We start from the raw sequence: 20,000 nt of genomic DNA, 5'->3' as shown, positions 1-20,000 counted from the left end.
TATACATTCATTTATATCTATCCTATATCTACATATATATATATATATATATATATATATATATATATATATATATATATATATATATATATATATATATATATATATATATATATATTATATATATATATATATATATATATATATATATATATATATATATATATATATATATATATATATATATATATATATATATATATATATATATATATATATATATATATATATATATATATATATATATAAGCATAAGAATATCAAAGCCGTTATAGCAAAAAATGTATTTTAAATTATCCAGGTGGGTGAACTTTCCTTAGTAAGGAGTTTAGCCGAGCAAAATTCATGTAGCACATTGTTTATGAAAAGATGATTAACATAGTCTCTTGACGAAGAGACTAAGACGCAACATGAGAGGATGAGACGCAACATAATGGAAAAAATAAAATTTGCTAAACGTGTGAAATATTCTTGCTAAAAGATAACTGTATCTCTCTAACACATTTATATATATATATATATATATATATATATATATATATATATATATATATATATATATATATATATATATATATATATATATATATATATATATATATATATATATATATATATATATATATATATATATATATATATATATATATATATATATATATATATATATATATATATATATATATATATATATATATATATATATCTTCCACAACGAGCTACTTGATACACTAATATATAAAAACTCATCAGTGACGCGACGAACCTCTATCATAGCAGACATGCTCATGCTTGCTGATTATTTACAAACTTTCCTCATTAACCTTTGGTTATCTACTTCTCTCTACAACTCTCTACAAGAGCAGACCGTCTCAAAATGTATATAAATACATACATAGATATATATCTACATAGGCCTATGTATGTATATATATGTGTGTATATATACACATACATACAGTATATATATTAGTATTAACTTATGAAAAATTCAAGGAATTATTAGAATTCATATCTAAAACGAACAGTACATACACCCCTTTTTAAGTAGCCATTCAATGCCGCTAAAAATAAACATAAGTGATTCTGAAAAATGAATTATTCTTCCATGAAATCTTGGATGAGGCGTAGAGTTAATTAAAAAAGAAGATACTCTGAGATAAGTTTGCAGTTTCCTTTCATCATACTTTGCTCATCCATCACTTTATTATCTTTTTTCATTAAGAAATTTGACTTGCTTACAAAACTTATTACAGTTTCATATATAAGAGTAAATTAGATGAAAGTTTCATATAGAGTATTAGATATAAATATATATAATATGTATATATATATATATATATATATATATACATATACACTATATATACATGTATGTATATATGTATTGTACATATATATACATACATTATATGTATGTATATTTATAATACATATATACATATATATATATATATATATATATATATATATATATATATATATATATATATATATATATATATATATATACAGTGGAACTGAACACTACTCTAGTAGCAGCAGCACAGACGCCAGAAGCAGTAATACCAGTCGGGTTTAGTAATTGTAGGTTTAGTAGCAAAGACGGCCGTCAGTGCTATTATTGTTTTTTGTTTGTATGTTAATCATGTCTCATAACCCACTCTCTCTCCCTCTGCTTTCCACAAGAAGGGTTAGAGAATGACGAGAGCAGAACCAAGTTTGATACTTGTGCATAAAAGGTCCTCAGCAACAGCGTTACGAAACGTATTAAAGGCTGAGGCTCTTCCTGGTCGAATCGGGTTTGGTCTGGTCCTATCCTCCCTGGGGTGGGGGTGAAATATGAGTATAATTATGATGAGATCAGTGTTGCTTTAGCCTCTCTCTCTCTCTCTCTCTCTCTCTCTCTCTCTCTCTCTCTCTCTCTCTCTCTAGGTTTATTTCATGTAATCCATCCAGTCTCAACCTTTACTCTAATCGAATTCCTCACAGTTGGGGACAACAATGGCCCTTACTTAAATGAGAGAGAGAGAGAGAGAGAGAGAGAGAGAGAGAGAGAGAGAGAGAGAGAGAGAGAGAGATAATGCAAGGTCATGGCCAGTTAGCATCTGTTTAGACGAGTGTGAATCACGTGAACGGAAATTAGCCTTGAGGAAAACTATGAAACCAAATCTTTCTTTTCTGACCAAGCAGATTTTATTAAACCGTTTCTAACTTTCAGGATGAAAGCTATATCAAAAGATACATCAAAAGCTGATAGATGAGATGTATAATTATAAACTAGATGATCTAGCAATGAAGTCGGAAAATTATTAAATATTCATATGCATTCTCAAAACTCTCTGACCTAATCAGATTTTTTTTTTTTTTAATCACTCAAGAGAAATTCACTGTTTCAACGCTAAGTCGGAATTTGCCCGTTGCTATTTCGCGTTCCATGTAAACTTTCTATTCAATTTTAACGAAGAGTGGAAGTCAGACCTTGGAAATCTTCACGTCATGGCTCCCGAATTCCTATCCTTCTCTGTTTTCCCATGGAACGATGATCTTTTCATATATAGAAGATGGTTTGTTTATCTATAATCAGGAATTAGCTCTTCGGGACCAAGCCTGATCTACGTTCTGTCGCCAAGATAAGCCTCCCCACTTTGGAGGATATAATGTTGACATACTTGTTTTTATCCAATATACGTTACTTGTTACTCCATTCGTCCGCAGTATGAAAGGTTACGGACCGAAAGCTTTTCTCGCAATCGGTGATTACTTGCTCTCGGGGGTATTTCGCAGAAACCCAGTGAGATCGCCACCTTTCATTACCAAAATGTGTTTCCTTTGGGGAATTTGGACATAAAAATACGATCGAATTTCATTTTTGCTCGACTTTCTGTGCTTTCTTAATTTTTTCTAAGGACCTTCCTTTTCTTCTGAACATGCAGCTTTCGTGCAGAAATCTTTGGATTTGTGTCATTCTCATTTATACTACTACTACTACTACCCCTACTACTACTACTACTACTACTCCTACTACTATTACTATAATAATAATAATAATAATAATAATAATAATAATAATAATAATAATAATAATAATGAAAGGACCGATACAATGGTGATGCGCCCCAGTTACCGTAATTCATTTGAGGTCCTGGACTCTGCACTGTCTGGCTCATAACTGAAATTAGCAAAAAAAAAAAAAAAAAAAAAAAAATTAATAAATAAATAAGTAAAATTAGGAACAAAAACTTAGATCAATAAGACAAAGGCTATTTATTGACGGCCAAATGGATTTTCGATCAAAATAAACCTTCGATAGCAATCAAAGATAGTGCAATTCCCGAAAAAGCGAATAAATACACAAATAAAGTAAAGAACAGACAAGGGCACCGAATCAACGATAAAGTGTTCTTGGAAACGAAAAATATCATTGATCTGATAACTAAGTGTTTCTAAAGTAGCAAAAAAAAAAAAGGAAAAATTAATCATGAGGCCACGTGTTGTAAAACATTGATATAGCTTATACAGTAATTATACGCAATACTCTTTTACTACCGCTCATTATCCACTTAGACTTTGGAATAGAAAAAATAAGGTTCCTTAACACCACAATCTCCCGTTATCAATTACACGCCGATCTGAACATTGAGGAAATAGAAGACAAAACGAAGAAGAAGAAGAAGAAGAAGGAGAAGAAAAAAAAAAAGCGATCCTTGTCGCTCATCAAGTGACTATCAAGTGCCCTGATAAGTGTCAACTTGAACCGACACTTGAGATCTCCCAACGCTGATGGGGATGAATCATTGCATCACCAGTGCAAGGCATCTTATCGAAAAAGGGACTTTGAAGCCAAAACCAAGTGCGCCTGTGTGTTTACGTATACGGTTTCGGTATGTAATGAGTTTTAATTTACCTCTGTTGTTTTACAAATATCTATCCGATTAGTTGTATTCTACTACTTTCTTCTCAATAACTTTCGATTTTTATTTGCTGTTTTATCTATTTATGTCTTCTTGTCTTTGGAAGTTGGTTTAACAAGTTCACGGTACCTATCTTCATTTTATATGAGCGAGCGCATAATAATAATAATAATAACAGGGCGTCTGTTAGTTTCAGATAAATATAAATTATATCTACGTTTTCGTGTGAACACACAAAAACACACACACACACACACGTACTAAACAAAACGGATAGATACGGCGTGAAGGTAAAGCATAAAAAACAGAAATGAAATACAAAATAAGAAGAGTAAGAGAATAAGGACAAATATATACAACACCAACTTTGGTGCCATGGCCGTAATAAAAATCCACACTTGTCCCCTCTTATCTCTCTTTGGTATTTAACCGAATCTTTCTAGAGTAAATAACGGTACTCGAGGATGACATAGCCACTCTTGACAACGGACGCAGAGTTCAAGGACAGAGAGAAGAACTATGGTACTCGGCCGTTTGGCAATTGTGTTTACTAGAGGTCAAGAGAGAGAGAGAGAGAGAGAGAGAGAGAGAGAGAGAGAGAGAGAGAGAGAGAGATGCTTTTGGAATGATGGAGCATTTTGAGTGATGCTTTGAGAGAGAGAGAGAGAGAGAGAGAGAGAGAGAGAGAGAGAGAGAGAGATGCTTTTGGAATGATGGAGCATTTTGAGTGATGCTTGTAGAATGTTACAGAGAGAGAGAGAGAGATGCTTTTGGAATGATGGAGCATTTTAATTGATGCTTGTAGAGAGAGAGAGAGAGAGAGAGAGAGAGAGAGAGAGAGAGAGAGAGAGAGATGCTTTTGGAATGATGGACCATTTTGAGTGATGCTTAGAGAGAGAGAGAGAGAGAGAGAGAGAGAGAGAGAGAGAGAGAGAGAGAGAGAGAGAGAGATGCTTTTAGAATGTTACAGAGAGAGAGAGAGAGAGAGAGAGAGAGAGAGAGAGAGAGAGAGATTACAAAGCTTATTACATAAGGGGATGCCAGTCGTTAAAAAACTATATACGAAGCTGAAAAAAAAAGCTTGGGGAATACTATTTCATCACAGTTGTAGAAAGTGTTCATATCCAGAATAAACCTGAAACTCGTAATTGGGAATTCCCACGGCTCTTGATAACTGCCGAGTAATCAGGCAGTCTATTGCTTGACATGTGAAGGTACATTGTATATTGATTAAAAAGTAAAAAGGTATTGGTCATTATTATACTTTCACAACTTATAGATTTCAGGAAGATAAGAGAACTATTTATCCTATTTACGAACTATGATGAATAAGACTGCATCTGCGCAAGCAAGAACCAAGTCAACAGACCCTTGTTTTAATTTGCTAAGAACATTCTTTTCTCTTTTATCAATTATCTCGACCAACTCTAGTCATATCATACAGTCCCAAAGCAGAAAAGATAAGGGAATTATTTACTATATATATACTACCACATTTATAACAATATTGATAAAAATACCAATAACAATAGTAATTTCCGTTGCCATGCTGACCTGCAACCGGAACTGCACAATTAGCAATGAACAAGGCCGTGCCCATGCCCATGACCTGGTTAGTAAGATGAATGAAATGGATAAAACCGATCAAATAAAGAGAAAATCTTGCAGCACCTACATTAAGATTATTGTCTGTCTAAAATAACCTTCATTTATGTTTACTGTGTTCTGCATCTATCTCGTCTAGCCTAGGTTACGCAATTTGGTTTCTCTCCCTCCATTTCCAGACTCTTCCTCTTCCCAACCCCACCCCCATGTGAGTCAGTGAATCGAAGTTCAACAGCCCTCTTGCATGTGAATAAGAGCTGACAGATTCCGTTTTATCATGCATGACGTTAAAAGTGCAAATGATAAGTCAAGGGTTTCTAGCTTATATAAAAAAGTTATCATCGAACGCACAGAGCACTACATGCGGTAAGACATTCGAGTACAAAAAATCGACGAGATTCTACATGCTTCTTTAGGAATGTTGGAGTATTGTATATACACACTAAACATATATATATATATTATTATAATTCCCCTTAGGGGTAAGTTGTTCCTGAGGTATAGTGTACTGAACATTAAACGATACTTGTGGCTTTATGTTTGTGAAGATATATATATATATATATATATATATATATATATATATATATATATATATATATATATATATTATATGTATATATATATATATATATATATATATATATATATATATATATATATATACATTATATGTATATATATATCTATATATATATATACATTATATGTATATATATATATCAAATATATATATATATACATATATATATATATATATATATATATATATATATATATATATATATATATATATATATATATATTTTATATATATATATTCTCAAACATTAAGCCAAAGTATCGTTTAACATTCAGTACGCTATACCTCGGGAACAACTTACTCCTAAAGGGAATTACTCGTATACTAGAAAAGTGCTCCGTCACCAGAGGGATTCGAACTGCTGCCTGATTTAGAAACAACAACGTGCAGTGAAGCACTTGTCAGTTATAATTCCCCCCCGGGGGTGTAAGTTATTCACGAGGTATGGTGAATGGATATTAAACGATATCTGTAGCCTAATATTTGTGAAAATACAAAAAAATACTCCTGTTTATGTGCCAAAAATTCACATACACACATACACGTTACATATATAAGGTTCTACACACATTTCTTTAAACGTTTCGTGTCGTTGGTCAATACTGAGAGTTTAATCAATCATTATTCATCCAAGCACGAATAAGAGAAAGGCATTCAACCAAATGAATAATGAATAAGCTGCACAGGATGCGTAGGACACCACGGCCAGAGTGTTGACCTGGGCGGAAATTTGAAATTTAGGTCTTCTTGTCTGTTCCAACGTGACTTGCTCTTTCGCGATATTCATGTGCCCCAGTCTTTACGGAAAGGGAGCAACAGCTTATGCCCAAAAAGTGCCCTTTTTAGTGAGGTCAATGAGGGCCAGTTATGGTAGGCCATCTGGCAGGCCTTATTTATGGTTAAATGTTAGCACTGACTTGCAGGAATATGTGCAATTGCAAAAAAAAATCTGTTAATAATGTTTGAAAGGATTCCTATTCCGCCCAATGTTAAACGGGCCAACAGGGCAGTAAACACAAATGCAGATGTGTATGAAAAAGAGAGAGAGAGAGAGAGAGAGAGAGAGAGAGAGAGAGAGAGAGAGAGAGAGAGAGAGAGAGAAACTTCCTCTGTACCAACATTTGAACTATAATATTATGTGATCATAGACTTTATGAAAAGAAGACTGGGACAAATTGGGATCTTTCATGACCAAAGATTTCTTTAATCAGGGTGAAAAAACAAAATGTAATAAGTCCGGATACTTGACCAATAACACAGAACCTGCCTTATTTCAATAAAACACACAGACGCGCGCGCGCGCTCCATTTCGAACGCAGAAAGCTGCGGCGTTTTCTCCAAAATTGAAATTTGACCCTTTTATCAAAAACGAGGCCACTGCTCAAGTACCCATCAAGGAGCTCTTCTAAATGGCCATCTTTCCCGAGTTCATACGCGAAAAAGGCCCTCGACAACTCGGCTTTATGCAGCATGGTCATGAGCGTACGCATATGTATGTGTTTACATTATGACTTTGTGGTCACGTGTCAAAGGGGATTGGGCTAAATTGAGTCAAGGGGGACATCTGACCGGGGCAAGTGAAAGTTGGAGGAAGTGAGCAGTATGGCCTTGCACGGCTTTGCGATCTGTGATTGCTGGTGTTCAGTGCTACTGTAGGCTTGCTGAAATATAAAAGCAGGATAACCTGACAGGTTTTCCAACGGAAAAGTTAATTCCTCTCCCTCGATACTGTAGCCAAGACAATCTTATTCCAGGGAAATATATTTACACAATTCTATTTAAGCGACAATACTGTATGAATAAATTTGTATTGGGTACATTGTTGTTGGAGGGGAATTGTCCTAAATTTTCGCCCAGAAAAACTTTCTTGTACTCCTAATTTTTTTTACGACAGAATACGCAAACATGATAAATTTCTTCTGGATATCTGACCATGAGTACAAATCCAAACCAAGAAATCAATAGTCCGATCAGAGGAATACGTAATTAATGATGGAAAAATTTTTACGTTCGTGGTAACACTTACAATACAAAAAACAAATAAACACCATACAGCCAATTGTACTTCCGTGTGAAAACTGAATCAGTTTGTCAAACCGACTACAAACACCCTCAATAGTCATGGTTAGCTCATCTGTTCAACGGGAAACGCGATGATATGCATTAGTACAGAAAACCCAAAGAACTCCTCCATCTTGAAGAACTCAGGTTTTTTAATCTAAGGGGTCACAGAGTTGTCTTCGACAGCCACGTATCCTCTCATATCAACAGGCAATTAAAAGAATAAAATAAAAACGCTACCAAAAATTAATTTCAATGTATTTTAAGTGCCTCACAACAAAGGAGCGTTAGATTAACGTAACACATAATACGAAATAAAATTTTGTATTAAACATCTAGTTTTCGTTCTTCTGTCAACGATGGGGACTGAATAAATGACAACCATAGAACAATTGCAACTCTACTTGACAATATTCAAAATCCCAGCACATCCTTCGCAGTTATATTCATATGAGTAGAGGGCTGAATGTAGGTGTATGAGCAAGTACTGTACAGGCATAAATGCGTACTGACACACTCATGCAATTGTAGACCTCTATACTGGGTATACGCCCTTGGTAAGTAACTAAAGCAACCATTAGAGCTATCAGGTACTTGAGGGTTTGTCTAACCCTTTTCCCCTCTGTGCTCAAGTTTCTTCTATTTACTACTGGTGTACCAATGTTATTTTTCTCGTACCTTCATTTATTATGCCACGGTATTAATAATCTTCCCTTGGTCGGCGGTATGAGAGATAGTTGAAGATAACTGATTAAATATGTTATCATTTCGTGCTTAAGTCAACTAATAATAACAAGAACAAGAAAAAAAATTTTGGTGGTAAATAAATCCAGTGATGTAAAGATGTACAGTATAGTATACTCGGTTACACCTCAAGAGCTTTCGTTCAAATTGACGAAGTATCTCTTCAACCGACGACTTGAAGAGTAACAGACATTGAGCTATACAGACATTGCCATGAATTTCTTTACTGTAAGAGTCTAAACTTGAAAAGGCTAAGGGGATGAAGTCAATTTGGGAACCAATTTTCGCCCTGATATCTAAATGACAGGAGATTGGCTATAAATGCCCCGTATCGCTAGCGACAGTCCTCATATCATTTCCTTGAACTGCAATTACGGCTCACTTCAGTTCTAAGAATCATTCGTTTTGATCTCAGTTAAGCAATTTGAAAAGCGAATAAATTACACATAGTATCTACGATGAGAGAGTATTAGAAAAATGGCTCGGGTTCCTGTCACTTTGTCTATCAGTATTAACGTTGTTTTGGTAGCAAAGCCGTCAACTATAAATCTGACCTTTGTTATCGGATACACCACCTTATCTGGAAAATGCAATTATGATAATGATACTGATATACACAATGTGGAAATCCAGCTCAATATTCTGGTAACATAAAGGCAAACATAAGCTTGTATCCTAATTTACATAAATAAGACTGAATAATTGGATGAAAAAATAAACGAATGAATAAAAATTAGTAGGTGAATAAATAAAAGGGAAATTTATTCCTATTTTGAACTTTAGGCAATTTATTTATATATTAGAGAATTCTTCCGCATTTCGCTGTCTCCTTGACCCAATTCTTTTATCTCTTCTGTTCTTGGAGGTTTTGAGTGGAAAAGAAAGGTTGACCCGGTCCCTATCAATACCAGATAAATACAATCAAAGTTGACCCACTACCACCTATTTAATCTTAATCTTTTTCTCACTCCTACCCTATAGTTCCTCATGAAGATGCAAATATGTGCATATACAAACTTTAATAGACGAAAAATAAAATATATAAACCCTGCAGGCCTACAGACATTAATTAAGTGACTCTCGTAAAATATCTATTGTAACTGTCAACGCAGCATTTTCTAGGTTTTCTTCTCATTTTTCCTCCTAGGACTTCGAAAAATGCACCACTTGGATCAATTTACCATTTGCAGTTCTATGCATGATCAAATATTCTTGTTCACAAGGTTTAACAGACCCCCTTACTCCTTACATGCTGCGTTTACATTCCACCTAAAAAGCTTTTACCGTCTTTCTGTTATTTGCAATAACCTACTACACTTCTCTTTCAAAAGTTAAGTATACCATAGTTTTACCAGGCCACTGAGCTGATTAACAGCTCTCCTAGGGCTGGCCCGAAGGATTAGACTTATTTTACGTGGCTAAGAACCAATTGGTTACTTAGCAACGGGACCTACAGCTTATTGTGAAACCCGAACCACATTATAGCAAGAAATGAATTTCTATCACCAGAAATAAATTCCTCTAATTCTTCATCAGCCGGCCGGAGACTCGAACCCGGGCCTAGCGAGTGCTAGTCCACAGCTCTACCGACTCACCCAGCGAAGAACTGCACTTCTCTTTCATGCAAAAGAGTTATCTCTACCATTACAAATATTTAACGTTTTCCCCACATACCGTTTCCATTGCACATCATTTGAAGGTTCAAGTAGCCATTCCAGCCTCATTTACTATATGATTTTCCTCTTCTTCCATTTATCTTCCAATTTTAGCTTTCTCAAAAGATCCAGACATTCTGACCCATCATATGGATGGATAGGAATTACACTAATAATATTAATGCAAACATTGATTTTTACCTTTTTTTTAAATACCCATCTCACTGGCCCCTGAAACTCCTTGCTATCTCCACTCAACGATGTCTCATCTGTAGTCAGCACTTCATTCAAGTGTCCATGGAGTTTCCATTAGTCTTGTGCCTGTTTCTTAAGCTTTGTCCTTAATTTCCTTTAATACTCCATCTGTATGAATACTCGACAACGATAAAGACTATCTTTTGACGGGGGTGTCTTTTCGTCAAGTATATTTCTTCAAAATCATCACTTTGATAAAAATTTCTTATTGACTTGAAAATATCACCATCTACATTTTCATATATTTTTATACCTTTTACCCTCAAATTCTCACACTGTTTCATGGCAAAACACACTGCTCTTGTCTGAACCCATACTGCTCTTCCAGTATCAAGAATCCTATCAATCAAGTTAAACTTCCTCAGCACAACTTTTCAAGTGTACTAAGGACTTGCTTGACTATGCAGTCTCCATTACACAATTATTCTTGTAATTCATTCCTCTAATGCCTTTCCCTCACAGAAAATTACCTTGTTGACCTGCTATCCACACTATATAGCATTCCATGCTTAATCCTTCATTTGCAGTTTAATTCCACAACTTTTTTGAGACCTCTCTCAAATCATTAACAGCCATTTTTCACAAAAATTTAAGGAACTGTAGTTGGCCTTTTCTTTTACTTTTATGATTCCTGTGTGTTTCTCTCTATCAGTGACATTTAACAAGTGTACAAAATAGGTCATGGACGCACCAAATCATTCTCTTCAAAATGTATCACTCTGTATCATTTACCCTGTCACTTGTGCTGAAAAAAAAAAAACCCACTGTGCATCACTGTGGCGCTTACTCACATTCTCTAAGACAAGGGTGGACTAGTACACAAAATCCTGAATATCTGTTGCTTGGAATCCAGAGATTAAAACCTTTTTAGAGACACCTGCTAAAATGGGTACAAAGTCTGACAGCTGCGTAGTAAGATTTGCAATGACGTGTGCATTTCTTTTTATTTTTTTTTTTATTTTCACAAAGCCAAATGGAGACACACAGTATTGCCTAGTTCTGGGTATCATTAGTTACAGGGGCTTTGTTACCCCAGATTTTGTGGTTAGTCATGTTTGCATATCTTTCGTGAAGTAGTGTCCACTTGAATGATAGTGGGTTATATATATTTATATATATATATATATATATATATATATATATATATATATATATATATGTTATATATAGCCTAATTATAATATATATATATATATACAATATATATATACACATTTTATAAGTACTAAATACATTAAGGACCTACTGATTAGATGTTTCTTCTTACTATCTTTGGTACATAGCTACAACGAAGAAGAAAGCCAGCACAAAGAGACACGGAGTAAAAGAAAAGGAATCGGGAGGGCGTTGTTTTACGCTTTGCCTCTGTATTCCTCATTAAATTAATGGTTCGGAAAGTATATCTACATACTAAGAGGGATTGAAGAAGGAGATTTAATTATGGAATGCTGACCAATTAAATAGCAACCAATCCCAATGAATCTGGAATACCAATCTTACACATGGCCACTCAGACAAGTTCTCACTTGCCTCCTTTATTGATTAGGCCACCTTTAAGCATCTCTTGAATCGCAAGCCCTCCCAAAAAAATCGTAGCCATATAATGAAAAGCCTGTTTGGTAGAGTGCATAGCAGTGTATACATACGCTTCCAGCGTGCTTCCCAGCAAACCAATCTAGCATGAGTACAAGTGGAAGTGTGGCAGTGACCTCGTTCATCCGACCAAAACATTGAGCTTGAGCATTACTGACCTCTGGGTAACCTGTTGGAACTGCACCATGCCAACAAACCGGGCACAATTTCGCGTACCCCTCGTCCTTACTTCCCCGTTTCCCCTCACCCACACTCACAGGATCCAAATCGATCACAACAAGAAATTTGTTGTTATGCAGAAACCCCAAGTACCTCTCCGTCGGCACTTGATGACATTATTCAACAAAGAGAGTCAACAGGTCGCGTGTGTCAGTCAGTTGAATCACTGAAGAGGAATGCTCGAGTTACTAGGCGCTAAAACCCATTCCCTCGTCCCCACCCTCCCTCCCCCAACCCCCACCCCACAACTGCTGTCACCCTTCCAATCCTCCTCCTTCTCGAACCTCTTCCCTTACGAGGCCGGGATGGGTAGGGTATTCCCAGTATCCCAGGAGTCCCCCCCCTTCTCACGATCTCGACAGATGACCACCGACCACCCCCAATACTCGTAGCCCAAATGAATCCTAGTCGAGTCCATTGTACTTTGTTAATACTTGTTCACGCATTACTTTGATTTACACGGATTTCCCCATACGTACATTTGCAATATTTTTGGATGACTTACTTTTTAACATTGTACTGGTCATTTTGCTTGTTCAGAATGCTGAATTAGCTATTTTTCCATATATACCTACCCCACCTTTCTTTTACCTTTCGTTCTCTTGCGCGTAAACTGTTATACAAAATGTAAAAATTTAAAAAGTTTAACCCATAATCATTCTATTGATGTGAAGGACTCTCTCTCTCTCTCTCTCTCTCTCTCTCTCTCTCTCTCTCTCTCTCTCCCCTTCGCAGAGAGAAGGGGAAGTTTAGAAGCTGCCATTTTCCGGCAGGCTCTTAACAACTGAAACAGGTTTCCCATACATTGGCTGATCCTTTCCGATTCACTGAAAAACCCATTGAAGGTAAAACTTGGGGTTAACCTTACTCCAACTGATTAAAATCGGTCCTTTTTAAATAAATGTTACCAATAACGATAATAAAGCGTGGAAATTGGGAAAAGACTGGCTTCTCAACACTTCTTAGAAAATGTGATATTTTGAAATTTTGTATGTCCTTTAATACAAGTGAAGAATTTTTTTATATATATCTGGATATTCATGTGAATTATATGACGTAGCAGCAGCAGCAGCAGCAGCAGCAGCAGTAGTAGTAGTAGTAGTAGTAGTAGTAGTAGTAGTAGTAGTAGTAGTAGTTCTTTATCAACACAAGATAAATAATTTTTTTTATCTAGATATTTTTATATAGCTACTACCATTACCATCATGAAGATTTTGACGGGCTTTTGAAGAGACAAGAATGAATGGTCTTTTTAATATGGCAAGTTCGGAGTTTTTCTTGCGCAATCAAAGCGTTCCCCCTGACTCTCCGGGGAAATTTACCCTAACAAGACTTTCGCATAAAAACAGAGAGAGAGAGAGAGAGAGAGAGAGAGAGAGAGAGAGAGAGAGAGAGAGAGAGAGAGAGCCCTTTTTCCAAGTGATATTTCCCTGAGTATTTGACAAATAAATGATATACCTGATATTAGGAGGAGTAATATTTTGCTGTTACCATTAAATCAATGTAGAGAGAGAGAGAGAGAGAGAGAGAGAGAGAGAGAGAGAGAGAGAGAGAGCCCTTTTCCAAGTGATATTTTGCTGAGTATTTGACAAATGAATGATATACCTGATATTAAGAGGAGTAATATTTTGCTGTTACCATTAAATCAATGGGGAGAGAGAGAGAGAGAGAGAGAGAGAGAGAGAGAGAGAGAGAGAGAGAGAGAGAGAGAGAGAGCCTTTTTCCAAGTGATATTTCGCTGAGTATTTGACAAATAAATGATATATCTGATATTAAGAGGAGTAATAATTTGCTGTTACCATTAAATCAATGGACTTTTATACAAAAAGCAAAGGACGCTACTATTCCCGGTATCCTACAGGCACCGTTCAGTGTTGTTGTTATTCAGTAGCTTTTCCTACGTTCACAACATGTTAAGCACTCATCTGCCGCGGGGAAAAATAAAAGGCATTGGTGCATCTAAAGAACGGTTGCGTCTCTAGGTATTATCTTTAACTACCATGGCAATAAGATTTCGCTGACTCTACATAATGCTAGCCACAGCCACTGACTACAGTTCACCTTTAAACTTCATTTTACAAAACAAGTGTTTATCGCCAAAGGAAACTTCTCAACTTCAACCTCTTCATATTACTGCAAAGAAAGCTCATCAGCAGAACGTCGAAACGACCACTCCTCTCTTCACAAATTCAGCACCAAATCCTGTCTTGCATATACTCCCAAATTTATGGGACATTAAGGCCTTTCAAAACTTCTTCCACAACATCCAGCCAGGAATTAATCCGTTTTCTTTACGTCCTTACAAAACATTTAAACCATATATGCTTTTCACATATTATTGTCCTCCATTTTCTCCACAGGACCAAACCACCTCAAAGCACACTGATCCAAGCACATACATGTATACATATATATATATATATGTATATATATATATATATATATATATATATATATATATATATATATATATATATATATATATATATATATATATATATATATATATATATATATATATATATATATATATATATATATCATATCATATCTCTTGAAGAGCCGCATGGAGTCGAAGTTATAAATATTTTAAGATTCTTTGTGTTGACTCACTATGATAGTAAGTGACCCTAAGCGACCATGCGTGTGGCCAATCTGATGTCAATATGAAGTGGGTAATTTAGATTACAGTGATAACGGTAGTAAAATCTCGTTTTTGAAGGTGATGATATGCTGTATTTATTTGTGTTATATGATACAAACTCGAGAGAGAGAGAGAGAGAGAGAGAGAGAGAGAGAGAGAGAGAGAGAGAGAGAGAGAGAGAGAGAGAGAGAGAGAGAGTATTTTTCTCAGGTGAATTTCCATTCGCACATCCACAACTCTTTGGACACAAGCCCAGAGAGTGAGTGGCAGTCTGTGACCGCTAGATCTCTTCAAGAGATACAGCAGATATTCTCTCAGCGCGTGCATTTATTACCTCCGTCAAGAGGGTAATTCTTTTAGTTTCTTTATTTTTCTGCTTTCAGAAGATTTATTTAGAAAGTCATGTCTGGACTTATTAAAATGTTATCCTTGGGTGGGCCTTGTGACTGGCAACACGTTATTAGGCTTTGAAGGAGATAAGAAAGGACCTTCTGGAGAAGGATCAATTCAAGGGTTTCCCTTGAATTGATTGCTCAGCCTTTGCTGGCTTAAACCAAAACCTTTCAAACCAATGCTGTAGATTATGACCAAATCTGACATTATTTCTGCAAAGAAAATCTGACTGTCGTTTTATGACGCCTCATAATCTCTGGGCCTTCGTCTGAATTCTAACAACGAACAGCTTCTTGTTGACAAAAATGGGCTTCTAAAGGTATGCCACTGGCTGTCGTATTAACTCTCTGAGGAGTTCTTTCCAAGTTCCCCTTGTTTGGTTAGTGAACGGAGCGAATGATTACAGAATGCAAAAAATAATGAATCACAAAATAGGAATTGTCAAGAAGGCAGAGGATTATTCGGAAAAGGAGTGCCAATAAAGCAATTGTTGGGATACACGAAAATTATTACGCCAATACCCATTTATGGAACTGACGTGTGGATGGTGAGTGTATATGGAAGAAAAAAAGGTTGAAATTGTGGTTTATTTACGTAATGAAAATGGATGACTATGGTTTGGAGAAAAGAATGTATAATTCTGACATTTTCGGGAGGAAAGGAGGTCGCATAGTATGCTGACGCGCATTTTTTTTATCCTTCTCTGTCTGTAAGTGAAGTAGCTGGAGCTGGGAAGGGAGAAGGTTTTATGATGATTAATGTATATATAATAAATATATATATATATATATATATATATATATATATATATATATATATATATATATATATATTATATATATATATATATATATATATATATATATATATATATATATATATATATATATATTTATATACATATACATACATACATACATATATATATATATATATATATATATATATATATATATATATATATATATATATATATATATATAAAATAAATATACACATATGATTTACTGAACCAGGCTCACAATGCACGGCTATTTAGTGGCGAGTTTCGGGAAGCATGTGCCGCTGTCTCATTTTCAGACTTAGGCGTTTCTGCCAAAGCGATTTACCAGCGAGCTATCTTACTCTCTAATAGTAACCTAATTATGCATTTAAGTACAGTACTTTGGCAATGCGCCAAATATTCGTATATATGGCGTTTAGGTATCAAAGGACAATAATGATCGCACATGTAAACACTTATCGAGACGGGCCACGAATTAACACTACTTTCATTAATAATAAATTACATCTTAAACCTTTGTGTTGACAAATTCTCATTTGAATGATAAAATAATGGCCTGTCTCTGATCAGGAAGCCGACCCGTAAATTGCGATTTGCAGGCAATCTTACTAATTGAGGTCTAGGTAATCCACCTGGGTTATCCCATTTTTTTTTTGGGGGCTGCCGTAAACAATCTTGTCATGACGCTATTTGTAAACTCTCTTTTTTTCTTCCAAAAATTCCAAGGGTAAATAAAAGCCAACTGCAAATGCGTAGAACTCTTCGCCAGATAACCGCAGAAATTTATACAAGATACGTCCGAAGAGTTTCACCATTAGGTTATTATGATGCTTCATTTTTATTGGAGTACTTTATACCTGAATTTAGTGGGACTACTGATGTCACCGTGTGGAAACTGGTGCACTGCTACTCCGTGAAACAGATCAGCTGCAAGCATGAGTACCAAAACTCAGGTTGCAATAACCACAGAAATTTAAAATTGTAAACTGAAAGAGCTCTGCATACATACCACCATCAAGGAAACAACTGCCTTAGAAAGATAAAACCGGGGATTAAGACAACTGATATACGGCAACGTACTGCTACTCAAAAATATAAGTGTGAGTGCGTTTGAGTTTTAGTATAACATATATATCCACTTCACTCATCGCCTTAGCTTGTGAGATACTCTTCTAAAAAATGACGGCAAAGAGAAACCAAGGATATCTGTGCAAACTCATCAACGACAGTATTTCGGCTGAGGGGATCCGATGACATTCCACAGAAGAGGGCAAAAAATGGTTCACTTAACTGCGAACTACAAGTAGAGGTCACCTACATGGCTCTTTTCAAAGCGGGGTCATTCCCCTTTGGCGAGTCTAGAATCTCTGGTCTCTGAATAGTTCAAATGACAGGCAGATAGATAGCCTGAGCAGCGTTGGCAAATTAATGTTTACATCACTTGATCCTAAATGGGTTTATTCACTGTACGTCCTCTCTTACAATAAAACGAAACTACATTGACGTTACAGATGCAGTCTGTTTACAATTATTTACGTAAGCAATCAGTCTTGAAGGAAAAATACTTCTCATGTACTTGAATATATGGGTAGTAGAACACAGGTGTCCCATAGTAACGGATATGTACATATGCATATTAAAGAGAACTCACATGTGTTCAGAGAGAGAGAGAGAGAGAGAGAGAGCACATCTGAAAACGAGATTTAAAGTAATGCTTTATCATAAAATAAGAAAACTAAGCCTAAGTTATTTTTATAACCAAAAACGAGTTGTTAGCAGGATATAGATCTTAAGAACGGTTGAACGAGAACTCGGGAAACTTGACAAATTTGACATGGCAACCTTCTCAATTTAGTCAGGTTATTTCCAAGTTGATCAATTCGATTGGGTCTCCTTGTTAATATATGAGTCAAGTCTCCTCGAATGATCTAAACCCGTTCTTAAGATATGCTGTCAGTACAAATTAAGGCTCTTAGAGGCTGCATTGTTTCATCACCAGCTATGTAATCAAGCGGCCTTGGTGGGGGTCTTCTCTGTATTAGAAGCTTTATATTTTCATTGGTTTAATGACACAATTAACAACCAATAAATGACCACAGTTGTTAACTCGCTTATATCGTTTAAATAACTTGAACAACATCCTTAATAACACGCCAGTTAATGAATACTGTCAGCAGTAGCTAGCATATTATTCACCAACCTAGCACACTTCCAGTCCACCGCCATGTTAACTCCCACTTTCTTTCCATTCAAACAGATGAACAGCGTCATGATCATGCTAAAAGCCTGGGCCTTCATCGCCCTCCTCGTATGCGCCGGGCTCCTCGTCACCGTCGACGCAGCGCCCTCTGTCAGTCGTAACGAAGGCCTGGCAGCCTTCAGGAGGAGTCTCTACGGCCCCGGGCCCGAACGTCGTATGAACAACCAATGCTCAAACGATGTAAGTTTTAAACGAGAGGTTGTTCTAATGTTTTCCTCAATCCTTTTCTTGTCTATTTTTTTTTATGTATATGTAAATGTGGTTCATGTTTAGCTCGAACTGTACCTACTTCAGTGTTAAAGCCCAGTACTTACAACAGGTGTTGTTCCACTATGTGACTCAACCCATTTGTATCGTTTACTGATCCTACGCCTCTCACAGGCTGGGAAGAGGTGTCCCTCCATGAACAAGAGTCTCACGAGGCACAATTCAGTTCGCCCGCTTAGTTACGAAAGAGGTAATCCCGTAGGGGGTAGTGCCGACAGTGCACCTCACGCAGTGCACTGTAGTCATCACCTTAGGTTCTCTCAGCGTCCATACGGCCCATGGTTCAACCCCTTTCATTCCCTTTACTGTAACTCCAGTCATATTCTCTTTTTTTCCATCTTACTTTCCACCCTTTCCTAACTACTGTTCCAACATTATTTTCAGCGCTGAATGACCTCATAGGTCCCACCACTTTGCCTAATTTTAAATTCCAGTTCGAATGAAATACAGTAATCTTGTTTTGGGAGTTTAGCAACGAGTAACGCACACTTAATATATTCAATCGCGAAAAAAAAAGTTAGAAAAATTTAAAACAAGAAAGCAAAGTGAAGCTACAAACAAATATACAAAGAACTAAATATAAAAGTATGGCAGATTTGCAGCGAACTTCTCTGATTTAGGAATGGTTCCTAGAACAGCCGGGTTGAAAACCCTACAACAAGTGGAGATAGGGGCCTGAGAGAACTTTCCTTGAGTAGGGAAAATACGTTCGTTCGCTTATTTGTAAACTCACGACAATAAATACTTTTCCATTTCTTTGCAGTTTACGCTTTTATGCAAAACTCTCGCTTCCACTTCATTTTCGATTAATCAATAAATTAACTATCATAGCTATGTTTCCTATAGTCATTGTTACAATCACTGGTACTAAAATTAGCATAAATCAGTACATTCCCGACGTATTACAGAAGTTCAGTATACCTTAGTTTTACCAGACCACTGAGCTGATTAACAGCTCTCCTAGGGCTGGCCCGAAGGATTAGACTTATTTTACGTGGCTAAGAACCAATTGGTTGCTCAGCA

General features: G+C 35.9%; 1 protein-coding gene across 1 annotated transcript in view; it reads left to right on the top strand.

Annotated features, from left to right (window-relative positions):
• LOC136852544 (uncharacterized) overlaps window positions 1-20,000 on the top strand; it is a 37,693-nt gene that overhangs the window by 10,001 nt on the left and 7,692 nt on the right. The window contains exon 2 of the mRNA XM_067127282.1: window positions 18,708-18,890. Within this exon, the coding sequence (XP_066983383.1) occupies window positions 18,708-18,890 (183 nt within the window). The remainder of the gene's footprint in view (window positions 1-18,707; window positions 18,891-20,000) is intronic.

Source organism: Macrobrachium rosenbergii, chromosome 25 (genome assembly GCF_040412425.1).
Source record: "Macrobrachium rosenbergii isolate ZJJX-2024 chromosome 25, ASM4041242v1, whole genome shotgun sequence".
Classification (NCBI taxonomy): domain Eukaryota; kingdom Metazoa; phylum Arthropoda; class Malacostraca; order Decapoda; family Palaemonidae; genus Macrobrachium; species Macrobrachium rosenbergii.
The sequence above is the reverse complement of the archived record's forward strand: the minus strand, read 5'-3'. Positions and strand labels throughout refer to the sequence as shown.